This window comes from Chrysochloris asiatica, unplaced genomic scaffold (assembly GCF_000296735.1).
Source record: "Chrysochloris asiatica unplaced genomic scaffold, ChrAsi1.0 scaffold00206, whole genome shotgun sequence".
Lineage (NCBI taxonomy): Eukaryota > Metazoa > Chordata > Mammalia > Afrosoricida > Chrysochloridae > Chrysochloris > Chrysochloris asiatica.
This window is the reverse complement of record NW_006408724.1, coordinates 2,366,999-2,394,187: the sequence shown is the minus strand read 5'-3', so window position 1 is coordinate 2,394,187 and position 27,189 is coordinate 2,366,999. Positions and strand designations below refer to the sequence as shown.

General features: G+C 42.7%; 1 protein-coding gene across 1 annotated transcript in view; it reads left to right on the top strand.

The window, feature by feature from the left end:
* The window catches only part of FAM171A1 (family with sequence similarity 171, member A1), a 219,730-nt gene that overhangs the window by 108,811 nt on the left and 83,730 nt on the right, over positions 1–27,189 (top strand). Inside the window, exons 2-3 of the mRNA XM_006872604.1 lie at positions 4,951–5,178; positions 19,014–19,106. Of these exons, the coding sequence (XP_006872666.1) occupies positions 4,951–5,178; positions 19,014–19,106 (321 nt within the window). The remainder of the gene's footprint in view (positions 1–4,950; positions 5,179–19,013; positions 19,107–27,189) is intronic.

Genomic DNA, 27,189 nt, shown 5'->3' with positions numbered 1-27,189 from the left:
CCCCCGCCCCAATTAAGTGCCTTAGAGGCACCCCAGTCTGCAAGCAAACCTCCTGTGCAAAGTCATTCAGCTTTACTGGGAAGCCCACTGCTGGGTCTGGTAGTATGGCTCTCGGTTCTGCTGCAGCTGCTCCTTCTGCCTCTTGTCCAGGGTCACAGATATCATCTGTCCCTGGCTTGAGGAGATTCAATGTCCAGGGATCTCTGAGGGTCCAAAGGACATACTGCACTCGTAGTTCTTCTTTGATCATGGTGAGATTCCCCACTGCTGATTATTAGATGCCTAATTCTATACCCTTTTTAGTGTTCCAAGATTTTACAATCACAATGCACTCTAACGGTCATTCACAATTGAATCTTGTCATCCTATATCTTGTCATATATTCTCCCACCACCTCTTACCCAGACCCTGCAGGAAAAGAGTCATTTGGTGGGAGTTATAAAGACTTAAGTCTAAAAGAGACGTATTAAATAATTCGGTATACCACACTAGGTCAGAGATTCTTTAACTGCTCTCTGTGACCATGTAGTAAACCCCTTATATTAAATCCACATATGAAGAAACGGTTGAGAAAATGATGGGCTAACTGAAGTCTCCAGTGTTAACAACTTTGCTTTAATGTCAGAAGACTAGTTAGCAAGTTACCAAAATGTAGGTTCTTATGCCAAAAGAAATTCTCCTCAGGTGGGTTATTCAGTTTAGGGTTGAGTTTTGGACCCCAAAGTATTAATATTTTTCTTACCTCTTTTCTCTGCTCCGACCCCATTCTCTGTGCCTGTCCCTGGCACCCTCTAACACTATTACTGGGTGCTTTTAAGTATGAGAATTAGAATAATATTAATAGTAGTTGTTGTGTGCCATCGAGTTGATTCCAACTCATAGCGACCCTGTATAGGGTTTCCAAGAGCAGTTGGTGAGTTTGAACTGCCAACCTTTCCTACATTGCCACATCAGGACTCCATATAATAGCAACTGTTGTTGTTAAGTGCCGCTGAGTGGGTCCCAACTCATAGTGACCCTGGTGAGGATTTCTGAAGGGTCTGAACCACCGGCCTTTCAATTGTCAAGCCAAGTGCATCTCCTACAACAGCACACCAGGACTTCAGTGAAGCAGTAGTTAGTGTTTATAGAGTACATTTCTAAGCTCTAGTGGTACAGTGGGTTAAGTGTTGGGCTGCTAACTACAAAGCAACAGTTCAAACCTACCAGCTGCTCCAAAGGAGAAAAATGAGGCAGTCTGCTTCTATAAAGATTAGTCTCACAAACGCTTTGGACTAGTTCTCTTCTGTCTCGTAGGGTTGCTGTGAGTAGGCATCCACTCAGTGGCTATGGGGTTGTCTGTCAGACTTTTTGCTAAATGTTTCTACCTGTATTATCTCATTTAATCTTCTCAGCAACCCTGTGAGATGACGGGTGTCATTATCCCCAGTTTACAGATGAGAAGACTGAGGCCTAGAGAAAAGTCACTTGTTCAAGACTGTGCTAAAGTGTGAATCGCAGTCAAACTCCAGTATTATCTAACACTAGATAGGATCTAATCCTGTCACCTTCAAGCCTCCCCACACTTGGGTTCCTTACCCACTCCCACCTGTCTCCCTTTAGCCAATTTTGTGGATGGTGGCTTCTGTAAGCCAGACTTCAAAGGTCCCATGCCCCCCAGTCATCTTGTAATTCTTTGCCATCCCTTGCCCTGACTCCCTACTCCAGGTTAGAGTTTTCAGATCTAAACCCACCACATCCCTGGACACCATCTGCCCCCTTCACACTTAAGCAGAAAGGGTTTGTTGGAGCAGGATACGCTTCTCAACTGTTCCTCTGTATAGTTCAGGAATCAGAGTCCTTTTTACCCACCGTCTTCTCCTTCCTGGACAGAGGCCTTCTGACTGCATACCCAGCCTCTAGTCTGGACTTGCCCTAACCCATTCATTACCCAGAATCAGATGTTCCTACACCATAAATTTGATTTTCACTATCTTCTGTAAAGTTTTTCTTCCATTTGTCCTTTAGATAGAAAGTAAACCTTTCAAGTTGCTTATAAAGCCTTAGGACGTGGCCCTACCTTGCTCTTCAGCCTTGTCTCTCATTGCACTTTATACACTTTCCACTCTGCATCCAACTCTGCAAACCCCTTTCAGTTCTGAGAACGGCTTTTTCTTTGTCACAATTTATTGTAAATTGAGTAGAGTTTTACAGACCAGATCACCAGTTTGATGTTCAATAAATCACGCACTTGATTGCAATTCTCACAATGTGACCTCACGCATCCCGCTTCCTCCCTGTTTCTTGTTTCCATTCCTCCTTCTTTCCCTACACTTTTGAATTTCGTCCTTTTGATCTCTAACGATATGAAGTGTTATTCTCTCCATATACCTATCTATTGATTGCCCGGAAATTGAGCTACAAAATTGAGTTTGGTTCCAGGCATGAAGGGTGACCGAGGGCCATACCCTCAGGTTCCTCCAGTCTCTTTCTGTCCAGTAAGCCTGGTCTTTTTTAGAGCATGGCTTTTTCTTGCCTCTTGAGTCCTGGTGTGGCGCTGTAAGATAAGCAATCAACCATAAGGTTGGTTTGAACAGCAAAGTTGGTGGTTCAAACTCACCAGCCAATCCTTGGAAACCCTATACAGGGTTACTATGAGTCAGAACCACCTCAACAGAATTTAACAACAACGAGGCCTTTTGCACAAACAATTCTGTAATTTTCTCTTTTGTGCCAGCACCAAACTTTCCCTTAGGCCTGTTTACTCACTTGCCTTCTTAACCACTGCTGTACACAAACCAAACCAAACCAAACCCATGGCTGTCCATTCCATTCTGACATATAGCACCTGTATAGGAAGGGAGTAGTAGAACTGCTCCCATCGGGTTTCAGAGGCTATGAATCTTTACGGAAGCTGACAGCCTCATCTTTCTCCCAAGGAGCAACTGGTAGATTCAAACTGCCAACCTTTGGATGGTTAGCAGCCAAGCACTTTAACCACAGGCATAGAGTAAGAGCTCAATCAGTGTCTATGGCGTGAATAAAGGAAAACCATCCATTCTAGTTTAATTTTTGATCATTGATTTGGACTCACCAATTTCCCACATTCATTGTGGTTTTTGCCTATATTGATAAGTTGGCTTCATCTCTATAGTTTTTTTTTTTTTTTTTTACTTTTTCTTTTTCCTTCTTTCTATTCTAATCTCCAGAAGGAGCTCTGGTAGCGTAGTGGTTGTGAATCGGGCTGCGAGCCGCAAGGTCAGCAGTTCGAAACTACCAGCGGTTCCGCAGGAGAAAGATGAGGCAGTCTGCTCCCATAAATATTTACAGCCTCGGAAACCCTGTGTAGGGTCGCTATGAGTCGGAACCGACTCCACGGCACACAACAACAGCAACAAATTCTAATCTCCTGTCCTACTTTTTGGGTCCTCTCATTTACAAAATTTTCTTTTTTATTTGTTGTTTTATCTAGCCTTCATGATGACCAGCACAAAGGTCTAGGTTGCTCTGTCCGTCTTTACCAGGAATGTGGAAGGACAGGACTGCAAATCCTGTAGCATGTCCCTTCTACAGCAGCCTGTCTGCTGGTTAAGCTCTTGGTTCTGTTTGCTGGCAGCATTGGGAAGGATTAAAGTGTATTGTGTTTGGTGTACAATGTCTTAAAGGGGACACACTTGTTCTTTCTGTTATTTGGTGATGAGCAGGGAAGAGTGAAAAAGAAAGTGGTGAGTGCCAGACAGTGGTTTTGAAAAAAAAAAATGAAGGTATGTGGAGTAAAAAGGGATCTCTAAGAAGAAAATACATTTCCCTGGTTAAAACTACTCCTAGTTTAGATGTAGCTCTAGATTTTCTTGATCTTTTCCACTTCCTTTCAATTCAAACCTACAGACCACTCCTTGGGAACCTGTACTGGGTCACTGTGAGTCGGAATCGATTTGAGATCACTTAACTGCGGCAACAAAATCCTGGTGTGGCGCTGCAGGATAATGCACTGGGCCACAAAGACAGGTTCAAACCTACAAGCTTCTCCTTGAAAACTCTATACAGTGTCACTATGAGTCAGAATAGACACAATGGCACTTAGCAACAACAAATCACAATTATAGAAGTCCTGGTGTGGCTTTATAGGATTAGCACTGGACTGTTAACCACAAGGTTAGAGGTTCACACCCACCAACTACTTGTTGGAAACCCTATATGCAGGGTTGCTGCGACTCGAAAATGACTTGATAGCACTTAACAAAACAACAACATCATAGCTATAAGGAGCTCTAGTAACATTGGGATGTGTAGGATCAGCACTAGACTACTAACTACAAGCTTCTGTACTGGGTCGTTGTGAGTCAGAATCGACTCGCCGGCATTTAACAACAGTAGCATTATGAGTTAGGTGTTGGGCTGCTAACTACAAAGTTGGTGGTTCAAACCCACCAGTTGCTCTGCAGAAGATGAGACTGTCTGAGCCCATATAGAGGGTTACTATGAGTTGGAATTGACTTGATAGCAGTGATTCTGTTTTTTTAGGTTTGGAGGGTTTTGGGGTTTTTTTGGGTATCACTATTATACATGAGGTTCAGTGGTAGAATCATTGCCTTCCATTGAAGACCTGGGTTTAATTCCTAGCCAACTCATCTCATGCTCAGCCAATACCCATTTGTCACTACAGGCTTGTGTGCTATGATTTTGAGCAGATCTCAGCAGAGCTTCCAGACTAAAATGGATTAGAAAGAAAGGCCTGGTAATCAACTTCCAAGAATCATCCCCTCTAAACCCTGTGGATCACAATGATTCAATCCATACTCCCATCTTGGTTATGGAGCAGGACTGAGCATTATTTTGTTCTGTTGTGCATGAGGCCACCATGTGTTGAGGACAACTTGGATTCACTACCAGCATCAAAATTGTAGCAGAATCATTGTTAAAGTTTCCCGAGTAATAGCAGTTGTTCTTTGTTTTTTTTTCCTATTCCAGAAGTTACGCTGAAGGTCCACATCAGTGACGCCAGCACCCATCAGCCGGTTACAGACGCACTTATTGAGATTTTCACCAACCAGGTCTCCATCGCCTCTGGTACCTCAGGGACAGATGGTGTTGCTTTCATCAAGTTCCAGTATAAGCTAGGCAGTCAGCTGATCGTCACTGCCACTAAGCACGCCTATGTGCCAAACTCTGCCCCGTGGAAGCCAATCCGATTACCAGGTAAGGCATTCTTAATTGTTCTCTAAAGTAAAACTTGTAGTATAGGCTAGTGGTGGAGTCAGACACAGAAACTTTTTGAACATTTCTGTTTGATTATTTGCCAGAGCTTGAGTTCGTTATGCAAAGGAAAGGCAAGACTGAAATTTGAACCATAGTTGAGGCTCCTCCTCAATATATGCAGATTCCAGGACTCTACCTTTCAGTCTGGGGAGGTTGGCTGAGGAATCTGCATTTTAACAGCTAACTCCTCCATCCTCTTACCCCGTACTTGTGGGTAAAAGTGCTCACTAAAGTTTAAGACCCACTGCTTTGTGTGTTTATGGAAAAGGGAATTTGGTATAGTTGCAACTGATGAGCTCATTTAGGAACAAATTAAAGAAAAGGGGACATAATTCAGAAATATTTAACAGAGGCAAGATCAGAAGACCTGGGGGGCAGGGGGATGGATGGAAGAAAGGTAAGGGAGATAAATAAATAGAAGAAGTAAATGTTGAATCTGAATTTTCTGTGTGATGATAGAATGAATGGTATCTCCAAGGGCAGGCAATGGGGCTAGAAGACACCACAGTGCCCTAATGTTGATGCATCCACGCTCCCTATGTTCCTCCCTCTCCCAGTCTTCAGTCTCAGGCAAAGAAAGATGAAGGTGCTTAATTGGATGTATGGGAAATGGGAAGAAACAGGTGTTGGGGCCGTAGATGATGATGAACTTAGTTTCAGGCAGGTCTACTGAGTTTGAGTTATCTCTGCGCCATCATGTAAGAATAGTCAGCTTTTAGTTTGAACTGAATTTAGAGCCCAAGAGAGAGATTTGGGCTAGAAGTACAATTGTGGGGACATCAACAGGATTAAGGTGAAATTAAAACCATAAACTCTCCCAAAGAACAGAGAAAGGCCAATAAAACAGGGAAAACAAAACCAGACCCATTGTCATTGAGTCTATTCCGACTCATAGAGACTCTGTGGAACAGAGTAGTACTGCTCCTTAGCGCTTCCAAGGCTGTGGTCTTTATGAAAGCAGATTGCCGTAAGAGCAACTGGTGAGTTTGAACTGTCAACCTTTCAGTTAGCAGCTGAGCACTTAATGACTGTACCACCAGGCCTCCGCAAAATAGGAAAGATGAGGCGACCCAATCCACTGCTGTTGAGTCAATTCCAACTCATCGTGACCCTATATAGGGTTTCAGAGACTGTAAATCTCAGAGAAAATGTCTAACCTCCTCATTTTCCACACTGGAGACAACCCAGACTCCATAACTCCACCTGTCCTGGAAGAACAGCAGCACAAACTACTTTCATTACATTTATTGTGACTCTGTTACATGATTGCTTGAGTTAAAAGCAACCATTCCATGATATCTCTTTTCTTAAATGAGTCCAATAATGGGAACAACATTGTTTAATTGAGAGAGTTTAAGACTCAAATGAACACACCTGGGCATCGAGACTGCTTGTTGCCAGCTGGCCCTGCGTGTGGTACCCATCACAGCTTTCTGAGGCTGACTTTCTTGTTTGAAAAATCCAACTAATTAGCCTGACTAATTTTCAAGCACCCTCCCTTATTACTGATTATTTGACTCTATTTGCTTGGTAGGTATATTAAAGTTACTCTTAACTAGAACCTAACAAACTTTGGACTGGTCTTTTGTGAAAACAGTAGAATAAACTACTGTTTTCTTCATTGAAAAAAAAAAAATGGTTTCAATCCTCTGTTTTGTGTGACACTGCTATTTCACTAAAAGTGATCTCAGAGGATAGGATCAATTCTAGATTTAAAGAGTGTTTAAGGGCTTTTTGTTTTTTCAATAAGAATTTGAGTTCTGCTACAGATTTATCTCCCATTCTTATCCAGAACCAACTAGCCCAGGTCAGAACAGTGAATTGTGGTAGGCACCATTCATTTCTTCTAGTCTCATGGAAGATGAAGTTGTAACGCTTGTAGATTTATTTCTTCTTTTGGCTGCTGGTAAGTCAAAACCCATAGTTGTGGCTTAGATGCTACTCGAAAACTTTTTAAGACCCCAGTTTCTACTCATTTCACTAGAAGGCAGATCATGATGTTTGTGAAGTATGTTATGCCAATTGATTGTCCCATGAGACTATGACCATAAGCCTTCAAACCCATAAAAGCAGTGTTGTAAGATGTTTGGTTTAGTCCTGGTGTGGCACTGTGGGATAATGCACTGGACTGCCAAGTCAGTTTGAACAGCAAGGTTGGTGGTTCAAGCTTACCACTTGCTGCTTGGAAACCCTATACAGGGTTGCTATGAGTCAGAACCCAACTTGATAGCACTTAACAACACAACAATAACAGCAGCAGGATGTTTGGATATAAATGTTGTTTTCATGCATAGTTTTAGAAATCAAAACTAACACTTTTTGGTACTTCAGCTCATTGGGCGAGGGAAAGAGAAGAGTTTGTAGCCTCTTCTAAAACACATTGGAAAATTGAAATTAAAGCTTGCTTTCTTTATTACCTGTGCACAGTGGTTTTGGTTGTATATGCATTCTTAGGAGATTTTGAAATGAATTTCACTTTTCATTTTTAACAATAGTTCCTAGAGCATGTGTTGGGTTTTGTTATGCAACAAAACATATATACAAATCTATAAAGGAAGGGCGTGAAGATTGAGGGAGAGGGGAGTGCACAGCATCAGGAGAGCATCATTTACCTTGGGCAAGCAGGTGAGAACACATTTAGATACATGAAAAGTAATACAGCTACTGAAGAAAATACTTCTACCTCTTAATTATTTGTATCTCCAGTCATTGTCCTAGTCCACACCCTGTATGGCAGCAGCAACCCCTGCCCAGGTCTCCTGTTTTCCTCCCCTTTCTAATCACCTTCTAGACCGCTGAGAAGGAGTTCTTGTGGCACAGTGATTAAGTGCTCAGTTTTCCAAATGAAGGGTGAGGGTTTGAGTCTGCCAAGTGGATCTGTCGGAGAAAGACCTGGTGACTTGCTTTCATAAAGATTACAGTCACCTCTGCCACATGGGATTACTATGAGATGAAATTGATTGAATAGCACCTAACAACAACATACTGCTTAAAGTTAGTGTCATACAGTACATGTGTCTGATGACTCTGTACACTGGCCTAAACTCCTTCAGTGGCCTCAAGATGAAATTTGGACTAAAAATGGCACATAAGATCCTCCTTGATCTTGCCACTTCTACCCTTCACATCTTACGTACGGTCTAGCCATCCTGGGCAATCGTTGTTCACTATAGGAACATGGGCTATTTCTCTTCCTTGTGTTTTCTGTCCTGTTATTCTTCTACTGTTTTTCAGTTGGAGTTCCTGGATGGTGCAAACGATTAACACATTTAGCTGCTAACAAAAAATTTGGAGGCATGAGTCCATCCAAAGACACCTCAGGAAAAATGTCTTACTTACCACCTTCTGAAAAATCAGTCACAAAAAACTCTATGGAGACATTTTTACTCGAACCCAAAAGGGTCACCATGAGTCCAAGTTGACTTTGACAGCATCTGATTGAACTGCCTTACTCACCTGGCAAGCTTGTCTTCTCTCCTTGAAAGCCTAGTTTGGCTGTTTTCTGCTTGAAGAAAACTTCCTGACTCTGCCAGGCAGAATTAGATGTTCCTTTGTCTTTATTTATCTAATCACAAACATCTACTTAGTATGAAAAGAACCTCCAAGTATAACTCAACACTCCTTAGATGTATAAAACAAATACCATCTGCTTGTAAACCTGAGGGCGTCTCTGCTCACTCCCAGCACACTGTGACACTCAGTTGATTTGAGGTTCCTAGTCCTAAGATCCCCGGTGACACAATGGCTAAACCATCAGTGATTTGACCCACCAGTGGCTTCCACGAGGGAAAAGACCCGGCGACCTGCTCCCGTAAACATTGTTCTTGTTAAGTGTCATCGAGTCAGTCCTGACTCCTAGTGATTCCATATAGGGTTTCCGAAGAGCACCTGGTGAATTTGAACCTCCAACCTTGCAGTTCAAACCGATCTTGAGATCAAGTGCTTATCCTATGGCACCACACCAGGATTCTAACCCAAAACATTCTATGGGGCAATTCTACTCTGTCCTATGGACCTCTGTGAGTTGAAATCCGCTGATGGCCCATAACAACCCTATACCTCCTGCTCTGGGAAGCCCTCTGCTGGTGCCTCTGCTGCCATACACCATCCTGATTTTTTCCCTCTAAGAAATACATCTGTGAAACAATTTGCTAGAGCGGGTGGAAATACCACATGTTTTAGGTTAGAAAAATGTTTCCAAACATGCTGGGATGGAAATAGGTAAGGATTCAGAGTTCCCAACACACCACAGAGGTTTTCAGAGTCCAGCAAACACAGTACTGTGTGAGCCCTCGAGGACAGTGGGCAATCCAGACATCTGCATGGATGGGGCAGACAGGGCAATACAAACCCCATGTGGGAGGAGAATGATCTCCTATGGGCAGCATCAGCCTCAACAATCTTGTCCTCACTTTCTGACCACTAGGTACGCTGTACCATGGGGTTGTTGTTATTGTTAGGTGCCGTCAAGTCCTTCTGACTCGTTGTTGTTAAGTACCTTGGAGTCGGTTCCGACTCATAGTAACCCTGCACAGGGTTTCCGAGGCCGTAAATCTTTACGGGAGCAGAAAGCCTCATCTTTCTCCCACAGAACCGCTGGTAGTTTCGAACTGCTGACCTTGAGGTTCGCAGCCCGATTCGTAACCACCATGCTACCATTCTGACTCGTAGATAACCTGTATAGGGTTTCTGAGAAGTAGCTGGTAAGTTTGAACTGCCAGCCTTACGGTTCAAACTGAGCTTGCAGTCCAGTGCTTATCCTACAGCTCCATGGGGTAGAAGTTAACGAAAGTTAAAGTATAACTTGAAAGTGGTGATGTAGGAGTTTTCCTTCCTTTCATCCTGGATCATACATGGTATCAGCAGAGATTGGATGGGTGGGAAGAGGCAGGTCCTCTTAAGAGCTTTTGCTATAGCAGTTTCTTCTCTCCCTCCTTCCTTAAACCCAGAGTGAATTTTTCTCCTAATTTTGAACCTCTGTGGTGTATTCTGAAGTCCTGTTGTGGCGCTGTGAGTTGATACACTAGACTGCAAAGTCGTTTTGAACTGCAGGGTTGGTGGTTCAAGCACACCGGCTGCTCCTCGGAAACCCTATACAGGGTTGCTATGGGTCAGAACTAACTCAGCTGCACTTAACAAGAACATGATATAGTCTTCTTTTTTAAAAACTTAATTTTTTATATTTGAAGCAGAATTCTTAACCCATAAACTCACCATTTTGAAATATATATTGGTTTCTAGTGTATTCAAAAAATAGTGCAACCACCACCACTGTCTAATTCCAGAATAGTTTCAACAACCCTAAAAAAATCTTCATCGTCCATTATAAGTCACACCCCATTCTTTCTCTTTCTCAGCTTCTGGCAACCTCTAATCTACCTTCTGTCTCTCTGGTTTGCTGATTCTGGACATTTCATATACATGGACTGGTTCCTTTCACTAGTAGTGTAGTCAGGATTTGTCCATGTTGGTGACATGTATCTAAATGTTATTCCTTCTTATGGCTGAATAATAGTCCATCATGACTGTATCATATTTATGCATCCATTAGTTGAGAGACATTTGAATGATTTCTCCTTTCTGGCTATTATGAATCATGCCCCTGTGGGGATATTTATGTCCAAGTTTTTATGTGAGCACATTGTAAGTTCTCTTATACCTAGCAGTGAGATTGCTGAATTCAATGGTATTGTTGTCAAGTGCTGTCGAGTCAATTCTGACCCATAGCGACCCTGAATAGGGTTTCCAAGGAGCAGCTGGTGAGCTTGAACCACCAACCTTGTGGTTCAAATGACTTTGCAGTCCGACGCATTAGCCCACAGCGCCACACCAGGACTCCAATGGTTGTTGTTGTTGTTATGTGCCATCGAGTCGGTTCCGACCCATAGCGACCCTGTATAGGGTTTCCGAGGGTGTAAATCTTTACGGGAGTAGAAAGCCTATAGCATTATGAAAAACTGCCCAACTGTTTTTTACAGTAGAAAGGTGTATTCTTATAGTTCTCATAGTTTCAGCCATATTCTGCTTATCTTATAACTACTTATCATGTGTCCTAGTCCCCTTCTAGAACAATAACCCTTAAGACTTATTGTTGTTGTTGTGTGCTATCATATCTATTCCAATTTATAGTGACCCTATGTTGTTGTTAAGTGCCATCAAGTGGGTTCCAACTCATAGCAACCCTATATAGTGTCTCCGAAGAGCGGCTGGTGGATTTGAATCGCCAACCTTGTGGTTAGCAGTCCAGTGCTTATCCTACAACACCACACCAGGACTGTATAGCAACCCTATAGAGAAGTAAAACTGCTCCACAGAGTTTCCAAGGCGGCCATTTTAATAGAAGCAGACTGCAACATTTTCACCACCTGCAGAGCAAGCAGCTGGTGGGTTCAAACTGCTAACCTTTAAATTAACAGTGATTACTAAAAGCCACTGGGGCTCTTTACATACTGTTGTTACTGTTAAGTGCCATGGAGTCCATTCCAACTCATAGTGACCCTGTATAGGGTTTCCAAGGAGCGGCTGGTAAGTTTGAACTGCCAACCTTGTGGTTAGCAGTCCACTGCTTATACTACAGCACCATACCAGGAACCTTTATGTATGTTGTTGTACTGCCAGCCTTGCAGTTCAAACGGGTTTGCAGTCTGGCACATTAACCCACAGTGCCACACCAGGACTCATATATTTATATATGTTGTTGTTTTTAAGTGCCATTGAGTCGGTTCCAACCTGTTGCAACCCTGTGTAGGGTTTCCGAGGAGCAGCTGGTAAGCTTGAACCACCAACCTTGCAGTTCAAACGGCTTTGCAGTCTAGCCCACAGTGCCACCCCAGGACTCCATATTTATATATGGTGGTGGTGGTTATGTGCCATGGAGTCAGTTCATATTTATCGTTGTTGTTGTTGTTAAAGTGCTGTCAAGTCGGTTCCAACCCATAGCGACCTTTATAGGGTTTCTGAGGAGCGACTGACTGGTGAGCTGGAACTGCCGACCTTGCCGTTCAAACGGCTTTGCAGTCTGGCACATTAACCCACAGCGCCCCCCCAGGACTCCCTGTTTATCTATAGTAACAGTTAAATAAGTTGACTGTGTAGAGACTGTGTTGAAATAAGGAGCAACATTCTTGGTCAACTCACCAGTTCCCTGTGGCACTATTAAGAACCAGTATAAGTAATTGATATTTTTATCGTTGGCTGCCGTCGAGTCAGCCTGACTCATGGTGATTTCATACATGACAATCGAAGCTTGACCCGATCCTGTGCTTGGACTGTTGTGAACTATAGTGTTTTTAATGGCCAATTTCCAGAAAATCACCAAACCTTTCTAACTAATGTCATACTCTTAAAACCTGATTGGTATCAGAGCAACATGCACTCTTCCACTGACACATGGGTGGTGGTCCTACACCCCCACAGGAGGTGAGACTTCTGTTGTGCAATCATCAGTGCCTCTTTGATTGATAGACACTCTTAGCACTTGATATTTTTAGTTTCTGATTAGTTTCCTGTGCCTCTCCAGACCCTACTTTCCTCATTTGCATAAACTGAGAAGCTTGGATTGATGATCTCTAAGGGCCTTTTAGTTTTACTCCATGTTGTAGTTGTGGTTGTTAAGTGCTGTGGCGTCAGTTCCCGACTCATAGGAACCCTGTATAGTGTTTCCAAGGAGCAGCTGCGGAGTTTGGATTGCTGACCTTGCGATTCAAACAACCTTGTAGTCCAGTGCATTATCCAATAGTAAGTGGCACACCAGGGCTCCGTGCTTGTAGCCTAATACAACAACCAAACCAAACACACTGCCATCCAGTCAATTCTGGCTCATAGTGACCCAGTAGCATAAAGTAGAACCTCTTCATAGGGTTTCCAAGACTGTAAATCTTGACAGGAACAGACAGCCTCAGCTTTCACCTGCAGAATAACTTGTGAGTTTCAACTGCCAACTTTGGTTATCAGCCCAACACTTAACCCACGGTACCACCAGGACTCCTAGTACAATACAGTTGGGCTTCAAAAAGTTTGTGGAAAATTCCATTCTCTTTTAATTGCATTTTTCCACAAACTTTTGGAAGCCCCTTCATAGTTGAGATGATAGACTTCAGAATTCAAATCCTGACTCCAGCATATATTGTTGTTGCTATTAAGTGCTGTCGAGTCGGTACCAACTCATAGCGATCCTTTATACAGGGTTTCCGAGGAGCGGTTGGTGAGCTTGAACCACCGACCTTGCGGTTCAAAGTAACATTTCAGTCCAGTGCATTAACCCACAGCGCCACACCAGGACTCCATATATTAGCCATTTGATATTGAGAAAGTTGATTTAACTTCAGTGTTTTTTACCTATAAAACAGAGATGGTAATAGTAACTATTTCATAGACCTATTTTGATTTTAAATAAGTTACCAAAATTAAAGCACTGAAGAACAATGCCAAGCTTGTTAGTAAGATTTTGGTACTAATAGCAATGATTATTAGTCTATAATACATTAGTTTTCCTAAATTTATAAATTTTTCACAGAAACTCACAGGCTTTATGAAAATGCTAGTTGGATATCCAAGTAATTAAGCAGTAATTTAAAAATATAGCACAAGTTATGCTATTATCTTGTTAGATCCCAGGGTCCAAACATGCTGACATCTAATCAGATCCAACTCACACTAAGTAGAATTATCCCCACAGCGTTTGCAAAGCTGTAATTTTAATGGAAGTAGACTTCTACATCTGTATGCCCTGGATTGGCTGATGGGTTTGAACCACCAATGCACCACCATGATTCCTTAGAGCACAGGGTATGGGGAAATACTCTTTTACTATAAGACACACTGTACCCTAGACACTTATTTTTAAAGTTTTTCTTAATGTTAACATCAAATATTACATAGCACCACTTGTCTGTCAGTTTGTCATACTGTGGTGGCTTGCATGTTGCTGTGATTCTGGAAGCTATGTCATGGATATTTTAAATACCAGTAAGGTCACATACAGCGGACAGGTTTCAACTGAGCTTCAAGACAAAGATAGACTACTTCTGAATATTTAGTCACTGAGAATATTATGAATAGCAGTGGAATACTGTCAGCATCAGATTACTGAATATTGAAACATGATGAAGAGCACCAGAATATTGCCAGATATAGTGCCGGAAGATGAGCCCTTCAAGTTGGAAGACACTCTGAAGTTGTGAGCTAAGTCCAACCTCATTCAATAGACTCCTGTGAACCCGGGTTGAGACCTGGTTGGCCAGCAGTATGGCAAGGCCTGAGGACACCTGGGCCCAGAGACAGTGGCTTGGCCACAGAAGACTAGAGTGGAGAGTGAAGCATCCAGCTGAAATGAAGTGAGGGGAGATGCACAAGAACACCCATACTTGAAGATAGTACCCACCTGACCTGACTTCAATGGCTGGATGATCAGAACTTGACTAGAAGAAGAAAGAAGAGGAAACAAAAGAGTAATCAGCTACAATTTGATGAACTTGACCTATACTTATGGGTGTAATAGCTTAAAAGAGGGAACTAATCTTTACAGCAAGGATCATTCCTACCCCTTAGGTACACAAGGGCGACAGGGATGGGCAACTTAGACATTTGCTACCCAAAATGGGATGGGGGGTGGCCTACAAAGCCAAGAAGTGACTGGCTTACAAGCTTTCAAGAGGGAGCCTAGTTCCAGAAGGTGCGGGGAAGGTAGAATCTCCACTGAGTGGTTTCCAATCTGTTGGGACAGGACTGATAAAAGGAGATGGAGATAGGACTCTGGTGGTACAATAGTGAATAATTGCTATCAGGATTGACTGTGAGGGTCAGAAATGTAAAGGTAGATAAATGTTTTGTAACAAAAGGAGGGGAATGTTTGATTTTGCAGTCCAGGAGCAGAGGTCCCTGGGACCATCAAGGGAGAAGGGTGGAGTACAGGACCCTACTCAGAGAAGCAGTGATGCCGGAAATGGGGGCAGAGACGATGACTGGGAGAGATGGAGCAGCTGGGGACTCTGGACTCAGGGAGGGAGAGGGACTGTGTGCTGACATCCCGGGGGCAGACTTGCAGGGTGTACCCTTTGGTTGTTTGATGATACATGGAGGGGATTGTAATCAATGCATTGAAATGAAATATGATAGGATGAATGTAAAGCTAGTGTTCTCCCATGTAAACTATCACATAATTCACAATAAAAACTTAAAAAAAAAAAAAAAAGAACATCATACAGAAAGAAAGTAAAAAATTATTAAGACAAGAAAGAAGAAAAAGGTCAAAATGTATATCAGCATAGATATGCAAAAGCAAATGGGAGAAATGAGGAGGTACAAAAGCTGAACAGAAATTTTCAAAGGTCAGCTCAAGAAGACAGAGTCAGATATTATAACGGAATGTGCAAAGACTTGGAGTTAAAGAACCAAAAGGGAAGAACATGCTCAGCATTTCTCAAGCTGAGGGAACTAAAAAAATTCAAGCCTCAATTTTTGTTATTGAAGGATTCTCTGGGCAAATTATTGAATGATGCAGAAAGCATCAAAAGAAGATGGAAGGAACATACAGTCACTGTACCAAAAAGAAACGGTTGATGTGCCATCATTTGAAAGAGGTAGCATATGATCAAGAGCCAATGATACTGAAAGAAGTCCAAGGTGCATTGAAGGCATTGGCAAAGAGCAAGGCACCAGGAACTGATAGAATTCATATTGAAATCTTTCAACAAACTGATTCCGCATTGGAGGAACTCACTCACCTATGCCAAAATATTTAGAAGACAATTACCTGGATAACTGACTGAAAGAGATCTGTATTTGTGTCTGTCCCAAAAAGACCCACTGGAATGTGGAAATCATCACACAATGTCATTGTTATTCCATGCAAGTAAATTTTTACTAATTTAAATTAATTAATCACTAATTTAAAAACTGTCTGCCATCACACATTGACAGAAAACTTCCAGAGGTTCAAGCCATAGTCAAAAGAGGATGTTTGTTGTTGTTGTTAGGTGCCATCCAGTCGATACTGACCCATCGTGACCTTATGCCCAATAGAACAAAACACTGCCCGATCCTGGGCCAACCTCAGTACTGTTGCCACGCTTGAGCAAGGGATGTCATTGCTGATATCAGATGGATCTTGGCTGAAAGCAGAGAATACTAGAAAGATGTTTACCTGTGCTTTATTGACTAAGTAAAGGCTTTCTCTTGTGTGGATCATGACAAGCTATGGACATTGCGAAGAATGAGTATTCTGGAATACTTAATTGTGCTCATGAGGAACCTGGACATAGACCAAGAGGCAGTTGTTTGAACAAAACAAGGGAACACCGAACGGTTTTAAATTAGGAAAGATGTGTGCCAGGGTTGTATTCTTTCACCATACTTACTCTATGTGTATGCTGAGCACATAATCCGAGAAGCTGGGTTATATGAAGGAAAATGTGGCTTCAAGATTGGAGGAAGATTCATCAGTAACCTGCAATATGCAGATGAAAGTGAAGAGGACTTAAAATACTTATTGATGAAGATCAAAGACCATGACCTTCGAATATGGATTGCATCTGAATGTAAAGAAAACAAAAATCCTCACCAATAAACAACATCTATATAAATGGAGAAAGGATTGAAGTTGTCAAAGACTTCATTTTGTTTGGATCAACCATCAACACTCATGGCAGCAGCAGTCAAGAAATCAAAGGATTAGGCAAATCTGCTGCACAAGACCTTTTTAAAGTGCTAAAGAGCAAAGGACTAAGGTGTGCCTGACTCAACCCATGGTATTTTCAGTAACCTCATATGCATGTGAAAGTTGGACAGTGAATAAGGAAGACCATAGAAGAATTGATGCATTTGAGATATGAGAATATTAAATGTACCATGGACTGTGTTGGAAGAAGTACGCCAAGTGCTCCGAGATGACCAGACTTTGTTTCTTGTATTTCAAACATATTATCAGGAGGGACTAGTCCCTTGAGGACTATTAATGTTAGGTAAAGGATATCATGTTAGGTAAAGTAGACTGTCAGAGAAAAAGAGGAAGACCCCCAATGAGATGGATTGGCACAGTGGCAGCAGCAGTCGACTCAGGCATAGCAACGATTATGAGGTTGGTATAGGACTGGGCAGTGTTTTATATAGTTGATAGAGACTCAGTGGCACGTAACAACAATGTTACATATTCCATACACATAGGCTGTAGTTGCTGCTATGTGCTGTTGAGTCAGTTCCAACTTCAGCAACCCTTTCTAGGATTTCTGAGGCCATAAATTTTTCAGGGAGTCAGAAAGCCTTATCTTTCTCCCGAGGATTGGCTGGTGGATTCAAACTGTTGACCTTGCTATTAGCAGTCCACTACCAAGCAGAGTTCACATTAACCTTTAATGTATTCCTAATGTGAGAAAAATCCAGATACCTTACAAGTATTAAAAACATCTGACTTACAGACAATTCAAATTTGCCCTCAATTGTAAACTATTGTCAGGTGCCATCAAATGGATTCCAGCTCATAGCAACCCTGTATAGTGTTTCCAAGGAGTGGTTGGTGGGTTTGAACCACTAACCTCATGGTTAGCAGTTCACTGTTTATCCTACAGCACCACACCAGGACTCACACCAACCCCTGGTGGTGGTGGTTTGCCGTGGAGTCGGTTCCAACCCATAGCGACCCTGTACAGGGTTTCTGAGGCTGTAAATCTTTACAGAAGCTGAGAGCTTCATCTTTCCCCTGCGTAGCAGCTGGTAGTTTTGAACTGCTGACCTTCATTAGTAGCCCAACTCGTAACCACTATGCTAACAGAGCTCCTTATACCAAGCCCTACTCATAACACACTCTTTTTTTTTTCAAGTTTTTATTATGAATAGAGAGGTAGTTTACATGGGAGAGCATCAAGTTTACATTCATCCTGTTGTATTTCATTTCATTGCAATGATTACAGTCCCCTCCATTCATCATCATTCAACAGCATTTGCTTCCAATCCCTCTGTGGTATATGTATATATACCAGGAATATATAACCATTCAAATAACCAAAGGATATACCCTGCATGCCAGACCCCCAGCTGCCAGTACACAGCCCCTCTTTCTCCTGGTGTATAGAGTCCCCAGCCACTCCATCTCTCCAAGTCATTGCCTCTGCCTCCGTGTCTGGCTTCACAGTTTCTCTGGATAGGGTCCCGCACTCAGCTTTTCTCCCTTGATGATCCTAGGGTCCTCCGCTCCTAGACTACAATATCAATCACTCCCCTCCTTTTGTTACAAAACGTCTACCTTTACATTTGCAACATTCACAATCAGTCTTGATAGCAACAATTCACTATTGAACCGCAAGGGTCTTATCCCCATCTCCTTTTACCAATCCCGTCCAGATGGATCATAACACACTCTTCATCACAGTCACCATCGCTTGCTGCAATTGCAACTTTTGAATCATTGAAACGTCTTGTGTCTTTTCTTGCACTCCAGTTAAGACAACAGAAGAACCGTATGTACCTGTTCTGACTAACCTACAAATTCCTCTTAAAGACACACTTAGGAACAGGTCTTATTTGCAACCCTGGGGACTACCTATAGTAAAGACATCCAACAAATACAAATGTTGCTTGTAAGTAGTGAAAGTGGTTATTATTTGAGAGATCACCGTACTTTTGTAGCATTTGCAGAGTCTTCTTAATCATAAAAATAACAACAACAAACAAACATGCTGTAGATTGATTTGAAATAAGAGACTACAGAGTACCAAAAAAGTGAGCTTGAACATTTTGATTGAAATGGAAGAATTCCCATGTATCCATTTTTGTTTCTGCAGTATTTTCTTCTCTGAGCCTTGGCCTGCTTCCGGAACGATCTGCTACTCTAATGGTATATGAAGACATTGTCCAAATAGTATCAGGATTCCAAGGTATGTTGAATAATTAAAAGGAGAAGAGATAGTAGCTTTGGGACCAACTGCTGAAATCTTATGAGGGACCAGTTTTTTGTCAGATGACAATGTATTCACAGCTGGGACAATGCACTCACTGTTGTTTACGGTATATAACCCATCTGAATGTTAGTTATACAATGCACTGTGATCTTATATTTTTTAAGATCAATCTTTAAGTGTGTGAGACAAAAGAAGGGGGTCCACCACAATCCACCACCACGTCTCACTCTTCTCCCCAAGAAGAGATGATTAATCTTGTTTGGTCAGAGTTTTAGGACGCTGCTTGGGCCTCACTTGTTAGTGGACAGGGCCACTGTCTTAAAAGGTGAATGAGCATTCCACCATGGTCCTGTCGTCTCTCTTGCCCCCTTCTTTTCGACTCAGTCTCACATGTAGGGATGTCTGGAAAAGCCATCTAACTTTCTGAGACTCTGTTGCTCTTGCAGAGGAACTAGTACAAAAGGCTGGAGGGATTTGTCCTTTAGAGATATTGGGGACTGGATTGGAACAAATGCTGATCTAAAGCCCATTTTTGTGCTGAAAAGGTAAATTTGTTTGCCATCTGCATAATGGGCCTGAGAATGACAGTGCCTGGCTTGGCTAATCTCATCAGACTGGTGTTTTGTTTACGTCTTTATTTCTGTACAACTTTACACCATTCATTCAAAAGTTATATGCCATTTGCAAATGAAGCAAAATATTCATTCATCTATTATTGAATAGTGGTGAAGAATATGCAACCACTGCTCTTAGGAGATGGATCTGGAGAGAAGATAAGTAGAAGCAAACAGCAACATGAGTGACTCAGGTTTGGGGGAGAAAACAAGATTAGAGAAAAGAGTTAGAGGTATTTATACAGTAAAGTCATGAGGTTTTTATTTTGTTTCATTTTTCTTGATGTCATCCCATAACTCTTCTGGTCTTTGGTTATTAGTGTCTAATGTGTTAAATCTGCTCTTGAGATGGTTTCTAAATTCAGGTGGGGTATATTCAGGGTCATATTTGGGCACATGTGGACTTGTTTTAATTTTCCTCAACTTCATCCTGAGCTTACATATGAACAAATGACGGTCCATTCTGTAGTTGACCCCTGGTCTTGTATTGGCTGATGATATTGCGTTTCTCCATCATCTCTTCCCACAGATGTGGTCAGTTTGATTCCTGTATGTTCCATCTGGTGAGGTCCATGTCTGTAGTCACTGATTATGTTGTTGGAAAAGGTATTTGTAATGAGTAAGTCATTGCATAACTCTATCATGTGATAATGTTTTAGGCCTATTGGTGGTGGTGGTTGTGTGCCACCACATCAGGTCTGGCTCACGGTGACCCTGTATAGGATTTCTGAGGCTATGGATATTTGCGGGACCGGAGGGCCTCATCTTTCTCCCGTGGAGCAGGTGGTGGATTCCAATTCCTGACCTTATGGCTGGCAATCCAGTTCGTAATCCACTATGCTACCAGGGCTACTTTTTATGCCTATCAGTTGACCTTTTTTTCTAGTTTGTAATAGACTCATTGTTTACCTTAGAAAATAAAATTAAATTATAAAATTACTTAGAGCATTCCCCAAACTGTTAATAAATATTCCCTAGTACTCTTAAAAAAAAAAACCAAAAAACTCTTATCATGTGACCTCCAACATTGTTTCTATCACCAAAGGATATCCCAAGAACCAGCCCTTCCTCTTTGTTCGCAATTTTTGCATTCCACTCACCAGTAATTATCAATGTATCTTGATTGCATGTTTGATCAGTTTCAAACTGAAGAAGTTGGTTGTTGTTATTAGGAGCTGTGTCAGAGTCAGTTCCGACTCATAGCAACCCTATGCACAACAGAATGAACCTTTCACAGTTATTGTTATGTTTGAGCCCATTGATGCTGCCGCTGTGTCAGTCCATCTCGTTGGGGGTCTTCCTCTTTTTGACTGACCCTCTACTTTACCAAGCATGTTGTCCTTCCGTAGGGACTGGTCTCTCCTGTTAACATGTCTGGAGTGTGAGTATGAGAGACAAACTCAGTATGAGAGACAAAGTCTCACCATCCTCACCTCCAAGGATAAAAGCTATACGTTTTTTGTTTGGGTTTTTTTTGCATTTTTTAAAAAAATTGTGAATTATCTGATAGTTTACATGGGAGAACATTAGCGCTACATTCATCCTATTGTAGATCATTTCATTGCCATGGTTACAGTCTCCTCCATGCATCATTAACCAACCAAAGTGTATACGTTGCAAGCCTATTCCCCAGTCATCAGTACACAGCCCCTCTCCCGCTCTGGGTCTAGAGTCCCCAGCCACTCCATCTTGCCACGTCATCTCTGGTGTCACTGCTTCTCTGCTTAGGGTCCTGCACGCCGCTCTTCTCCCTTGATGGTTCCAGAGACCTCCGCTCCTAGACTGCAAAGTCAATCACTCCCCTCTTTTTGCTACAAAACGTTCACCTTTACATTTCTAACCCTCGCAGCTAGTCCTGATAACAATTATTCACCATTGTACCACAAGAGACCTATCCCCATCTCCTTTCATTAGCCCCACCCAGACGGATTGGATGCTACTCAGTGGAGAGTCTACCTTCCTCCTTACCCTCTGGATCCAGGCTCCCTCTTGAAAGCTTGTAAGCCAGTCACTTCTTGCCTTTGTAGCCCCCCCATTTTGGGTAAAAGCCATACGTTCTTATGTTGTTGTTTTTTCTCTAAGAGAGAGCAGAGCATCTAGACCTGAGCCTTTCAGCATTTTTTCACATCAGAACCACACTATAATCTGAGAAGCACATTGACTTTGGTACCCTCCAATTTTCTGTTATTAGCTTTCTATTCTTGTTTCACAACTAAAAAATCATGGTTTTCTTGAAGTAAGGAAACATTTTTGCTTTCTGCTCATGTTCATCACTAAGGAAGGAAGATTCAGGCTGTAAAATCTGGCGGCTTAAACCCGTTTGATTTCTATCAGATCCCCGCCCAGTTGGAAATTACAAAAAAGAGATGAAAGGTTGTAATCAATGCCCTTGATTTAGACAAGTCTGATCACCCTTTGATTTCAGGCTATATATAGATTAGGGTATTCAGAGGATCATTTAAAACCGGGAAGTTGATGCCTGGTTAGATGACAAGAACTCTTAAATACCAAATGGAAATTCTGGAATCACTGGGGCTAACCTTCTTGCTGCTTTCTGATCCGATACCTGCTTTGCATTTCCCAGAGAAACAGAGGACCTTGGAACCTGCCAGCTCCTCCGCCCTGGCCCTGTTGGGTCTCTGCTTATTCTGATCACATCTGTTATTTCAGGGTAAAGTGCCTACGGGCAGCAACCTGGCACAAAATAGTTAAAGAGAAAGTTTGACTAAAATGTCTCAGCAGCTACGTATGATGTTTTCACTTTAGATACACCTTGTGCCGTTGCTGCTGCTACGTGCCATGGAGTGGGTGCCAACTCACAGCGACCCTGTAAAGGTTTCTGAATCTCTACAGGAGCTGAAAGATTTATTGTTGTTAAGTGCCGTCAAGTCAGTCCCGACACATAGCAACCCTGTATCGGGTTTTCAAGGAGCAGCTGGTGAGTTTGAACCACCAACCTTGTGGTTCAAACTGACTTTGCGATTCATGCTTTATCCCACAGCGCCACACCAGGACGCCTTAGATTTCCCTTGTTCTTATCCTTGTTGTTGTTGTGTGCCATCGAGTCAGTTCCAAACCATAGTGATCCTGTATAGATTTTTCGAGGAACAACTGGTGAGCTTGAACCACCAACCTTGCATTTCAAATGATTTTGCAGTCCAGCACATTAACCCACAGCACCACACCAGGACTCCACATTTGCCTAGGGGTCATTTTTTCTCTACAGCCTTGCATATTTTTACTTTTAATTTACAAAACTGACTCCCTACTTGTGCTATAGACTGTTCTAGAGCTTCTAACACCACAGTCATCATCACTTGCTTGTGAATTTCAAATTCTTGCTCTTCCTTTTAACTGGGTCTTCCTCTGCACGTACCTTTCCTTCAACACTAGTCATTATCTAATGTCTTATTAACCATTCTTCATTGTCATTTTCTTTTGCCTTCTGTAATTAGCCCATTCTTTCCTTGAGCTGTTGGCCCACCACCTTAATCTTAGGTAGGACATTCTCAAGAATCTAGGCAGCTAGGTACTGTGGTGCAGACCAACTTTTGTCTATCGGGCAGCCCAGTTCATGTCTGAAAGTAGTTGGGTATGACTCTGGCTTTGCTGGGCCTTCAAAAGGAGAACAGCCTGCCACAGAGTGTAGACTCATCCGCCAACAGAAGCCAACCCCTGCCAATCTCTCAAACCCTTATCTTGTGCACACTGGGACTCAGAATTTACCTTCAGCAAGCTCCCTTCTACGTCGTCTATGAATATTGCCTTTTCTTCCTGATCTTAAATGGCCCAGAGGACACAGCCTTCCCAGCAGCTTTTTCCAATGGAAGCTGACTTTTCAGTCAATAGGTCTCCTTGTTCCTCATGAATATGTCTACATTTCTTCTGCTTCCTCCTCCTGGAGCTCCTTTGAAGTTGGCTATACCACCCATCAATCATCTCTGTTAATTTTTCTCTTGTTTCACCCTACTCCTACACTTGTTTCCTGGTGACTACGTCTATATAGCTAACCCTCCACCTAGTATCTTGGCTGCTATTCTGCTATTCCTTGAGCCCACCACACTTAGCCACATCCACAGTCATGCCCTGCATCTTACCATTCCAGCAAATGTACCACTTCCAAGCTTAGCCACCACCTACAGCAGCAGCTTTACACCATTGGGGCCCCCAGTGCATTGACCCACCACATGCTTACTGTCCATTATTGCCCTCCTGTGCTTATGGCCCTCCCTACCAAGCTTAGATGTCATGGTCCAATATTGTAATCACTCCCTTGAAGACACCCAACAATCTTGACACCCTGTCATCTTTGCCTGATTAAATAAATTTTGACCCTTGTTGACCTCAGCCACTATTGTCTACACCCAAACAACTAAATGTGGCTAGAGAAAACGTCACAGTTATATAGACTGGTGGCACGTCAAGTCCATGACCGCAGGCATCCAGCCTGACAGGACAGATGCCAATGTCATAACCTCTCTTCCACTTTCTAGTTTCCTATATGTCCATTCATGTCTTGCTCTCTCTCTTTCTCTGCTAATGACAACTCTGTAGACTTCACTCAGAAGATGGAAGCTAAGAACCTTCATCTTCACACCACCCTGAGTCCCTCCTCCTAATGCCCTGGAAGAAGCATCCCTGTTTCCGTGATGCCATACCTTCTCTTTGTGTTCTAGACCTCTTAGCAACTCTATTTTTGTAAAGTTTCCCTCCCTTTTCTGTACCACCAAATTTTCGTGTTCTATAGTGGGCAAAGGAGCTCTGGTAGCATAGTGGTTACAAATCAGACTGCGAACCTCAGGGTCATCAGTTCGAAACTACCAGTTGTTCTGCTGGAGAAAGATGAGGCTTTCTGCTCCTGTAAAGATTTACAGCCTTGGAAACCCTGTGCAGGGTCGCCATGAGTCGGAACCGACTCCACAGCACATAACAACAGCCAAATTGTATTGTATATTTGGCAAAGGAGTCCTGGTGTGGCGCTGCGGGTTAATGTGCTGGACTGCAAAGTCAGTTTGAACCACAAGGTTGGCAGTTCAAGCTCACCAGCTGCTCCTCGGAAACCTTACACAAAGTTGCTATGAGTCAGAACCAATTTGATGACACTTAACAGCAGCAATAATAGTGGGCAAAAGGGACCCTAGTGGCACAGTGAGTTAAACATTGGGCTACTAACCGCAAGATCAGTGGTTCAAGCACACCAACTGCACAATATGAAAAAACGAAGCTGTTTGCTCCTATGAAGATTTACAGTCTCAGAAAACCAAAGGAGCAGTTCTGTACTGTCCCGTAGGGTTGCTAAGAGTCAGAACCAACTTGATGGCAATGAGGTTTTTTGTTTGTTTGTTTTATACAAGCATATACAGTTCTTATATCTTGGACACCCCTCCTGTGACCATATTGTGTTCAAACAGCTGCCCTGTTGTTTGTCCGCTCTTCTCTTGGAGTAATTGTCTACACTCAGCATCTCTCTGCTTCCTTACCTCTCATTTCCTATTCAACATGTTCCAACCTGGTTTTCTTCTTCAATTCCCAACAGAACTGCTTTGTCAGAGTCACTGTTGCCAAACCCTAAAGATAGCTCTGTCTGAATCTCCCTGGACCTCTCTGCAGCATTCAGCAGAGGTGCACTAATCACTCTTGAGACGCTTTTCTTTCTTCTCAGGAGACTGAGGACTGTCCTGGATATTGCATGTTTAGTTTTCAGGTATTTTCTTCCTAGATAATCTCATCAGTGGTTTTAAACGCTGCATATTTGCTGATTTCTCCCAATGGATTTACAGCCTTGGAAACCCTATGCAGGGTTGCTATGACGACACACCACTGCCACCACCCAATGGTACCTCTCCAATCCAGAGTCTTCCCTAGAGGTGGAGGCTCAGAGTCAGCTGCTTATTTGACATGTCTACTTGAGTGTCTAATAGACATCTCAAACTTGTTAGATACCAGGGATCTTCACAAGTTCATTGGAAAATTCCATTATCCTTTCATTTCATTTTCCCATGAGCTTTGTGAAGCCACTTTGAACACACACAACTCTTTTTTTTTTTTTCAACCTTTTAGTTTCAATGATATTAATATATATCAAGCCAGAAGTCTAGCAATGCTCCTTTATTGTTTGCTGCTGACATCCAGTTCTCTGTCAGTCTCTTCCTCTGTCTGTGTTGTTGCCTCATGAATCAGAGCCACCACCATTCCCTTCCTAGAGCACCACAGGAAGTTTTTCACTTCTTGAACCTGTTTCTGCTCTTGCTACTCTGTAATTTAGTCTTCACAAAGTTATAAATGATCAAGTCTCCACCCACCCCACCCCACCCTTTTTTTTTCCCCCACAAAGTAAAAAATTCCCCGATGGGCCCCCACTCCTAGCTAGCAGTAGGATCTCACAAAGGAAATGTTCATATACCAGTACCACGGCTTTTAAACCATCATAAACTCTCCTGGACTCACATTTTTGAGAAACTTCACTAACAAGGATAAAGAAAAGCGAGTATTTTGGGACTCTTTCCTGCGGGGACCGCAGGTCACTCTTGCGACTGCAGAGTTTAGAGAGCGGGACCAGGGTCGGCCCGCTTGGAAAGCTGCGTCTCCCAGAAGGGCCAGAGGCGATATAACTTCCACCTGCCCCAAGTTTCCCCGCCCTGGCTTGAGACCCCAATAAAAATCGGCCGGGTGCAGCTCACCCACGCACAGAGAGTGTGAGAAATTCTGGAGAGTGTAAGAAAGGCTGCAGCAGCTTCTTGATGTCACCCATCACCCCCCATCAGTCGCTGCAGCTAAGCCCCTTACCCCCACTCCTAGCTAGCAGTGGGATCTCACAAAGGAAATGTACATATACCAGTCCCACGGCTTTTAAACCATCATAAACTCTCCTGGACTCACATTTTTGAGAAACCACACTAACAAGGATAAAGAAAAGCGAGTATTTTGGGACTCTTTCCTGCGGGGACTGTGGGTCACTCCTGTGACTGCAGAGTTTAGAGAGCGGGACCATAGTTGGCCCGCTCAGAAAGCTGCGTTTCTCAGAAGGGCGAGACATGATATAACTTCCTCCCGCCCCAAATCTTCCCGCCTTGGCTTGAGATCCCCCCCAAAATCAGCCGGGTGCAGTGCACCCACTCGGAGAGTTCTTGTTGATTACACATCCCTCCTGGAGGTGGGAACTTATCCTCCCTACGTCCCATAAGAAGAAGTAGCAATCGTGGCCATATAGCCAAGCTACAACATAATACTCCACCACTTAGACGAGACCCAACAACATTTGCTGCGCATCACAGATGAAAAGGGAAGCCCATCTCCTGATCACATCAATAACGATAATAATAATAATAATAAAACAATAACCATGACCAATAAGAAACAATCAACTTTATCAAAGCATGTCCATAAACAGAAGAAAGGAGCTGACGCAAATGAACTGGAGACAGACAAAGCCTTCATAGAGGAGG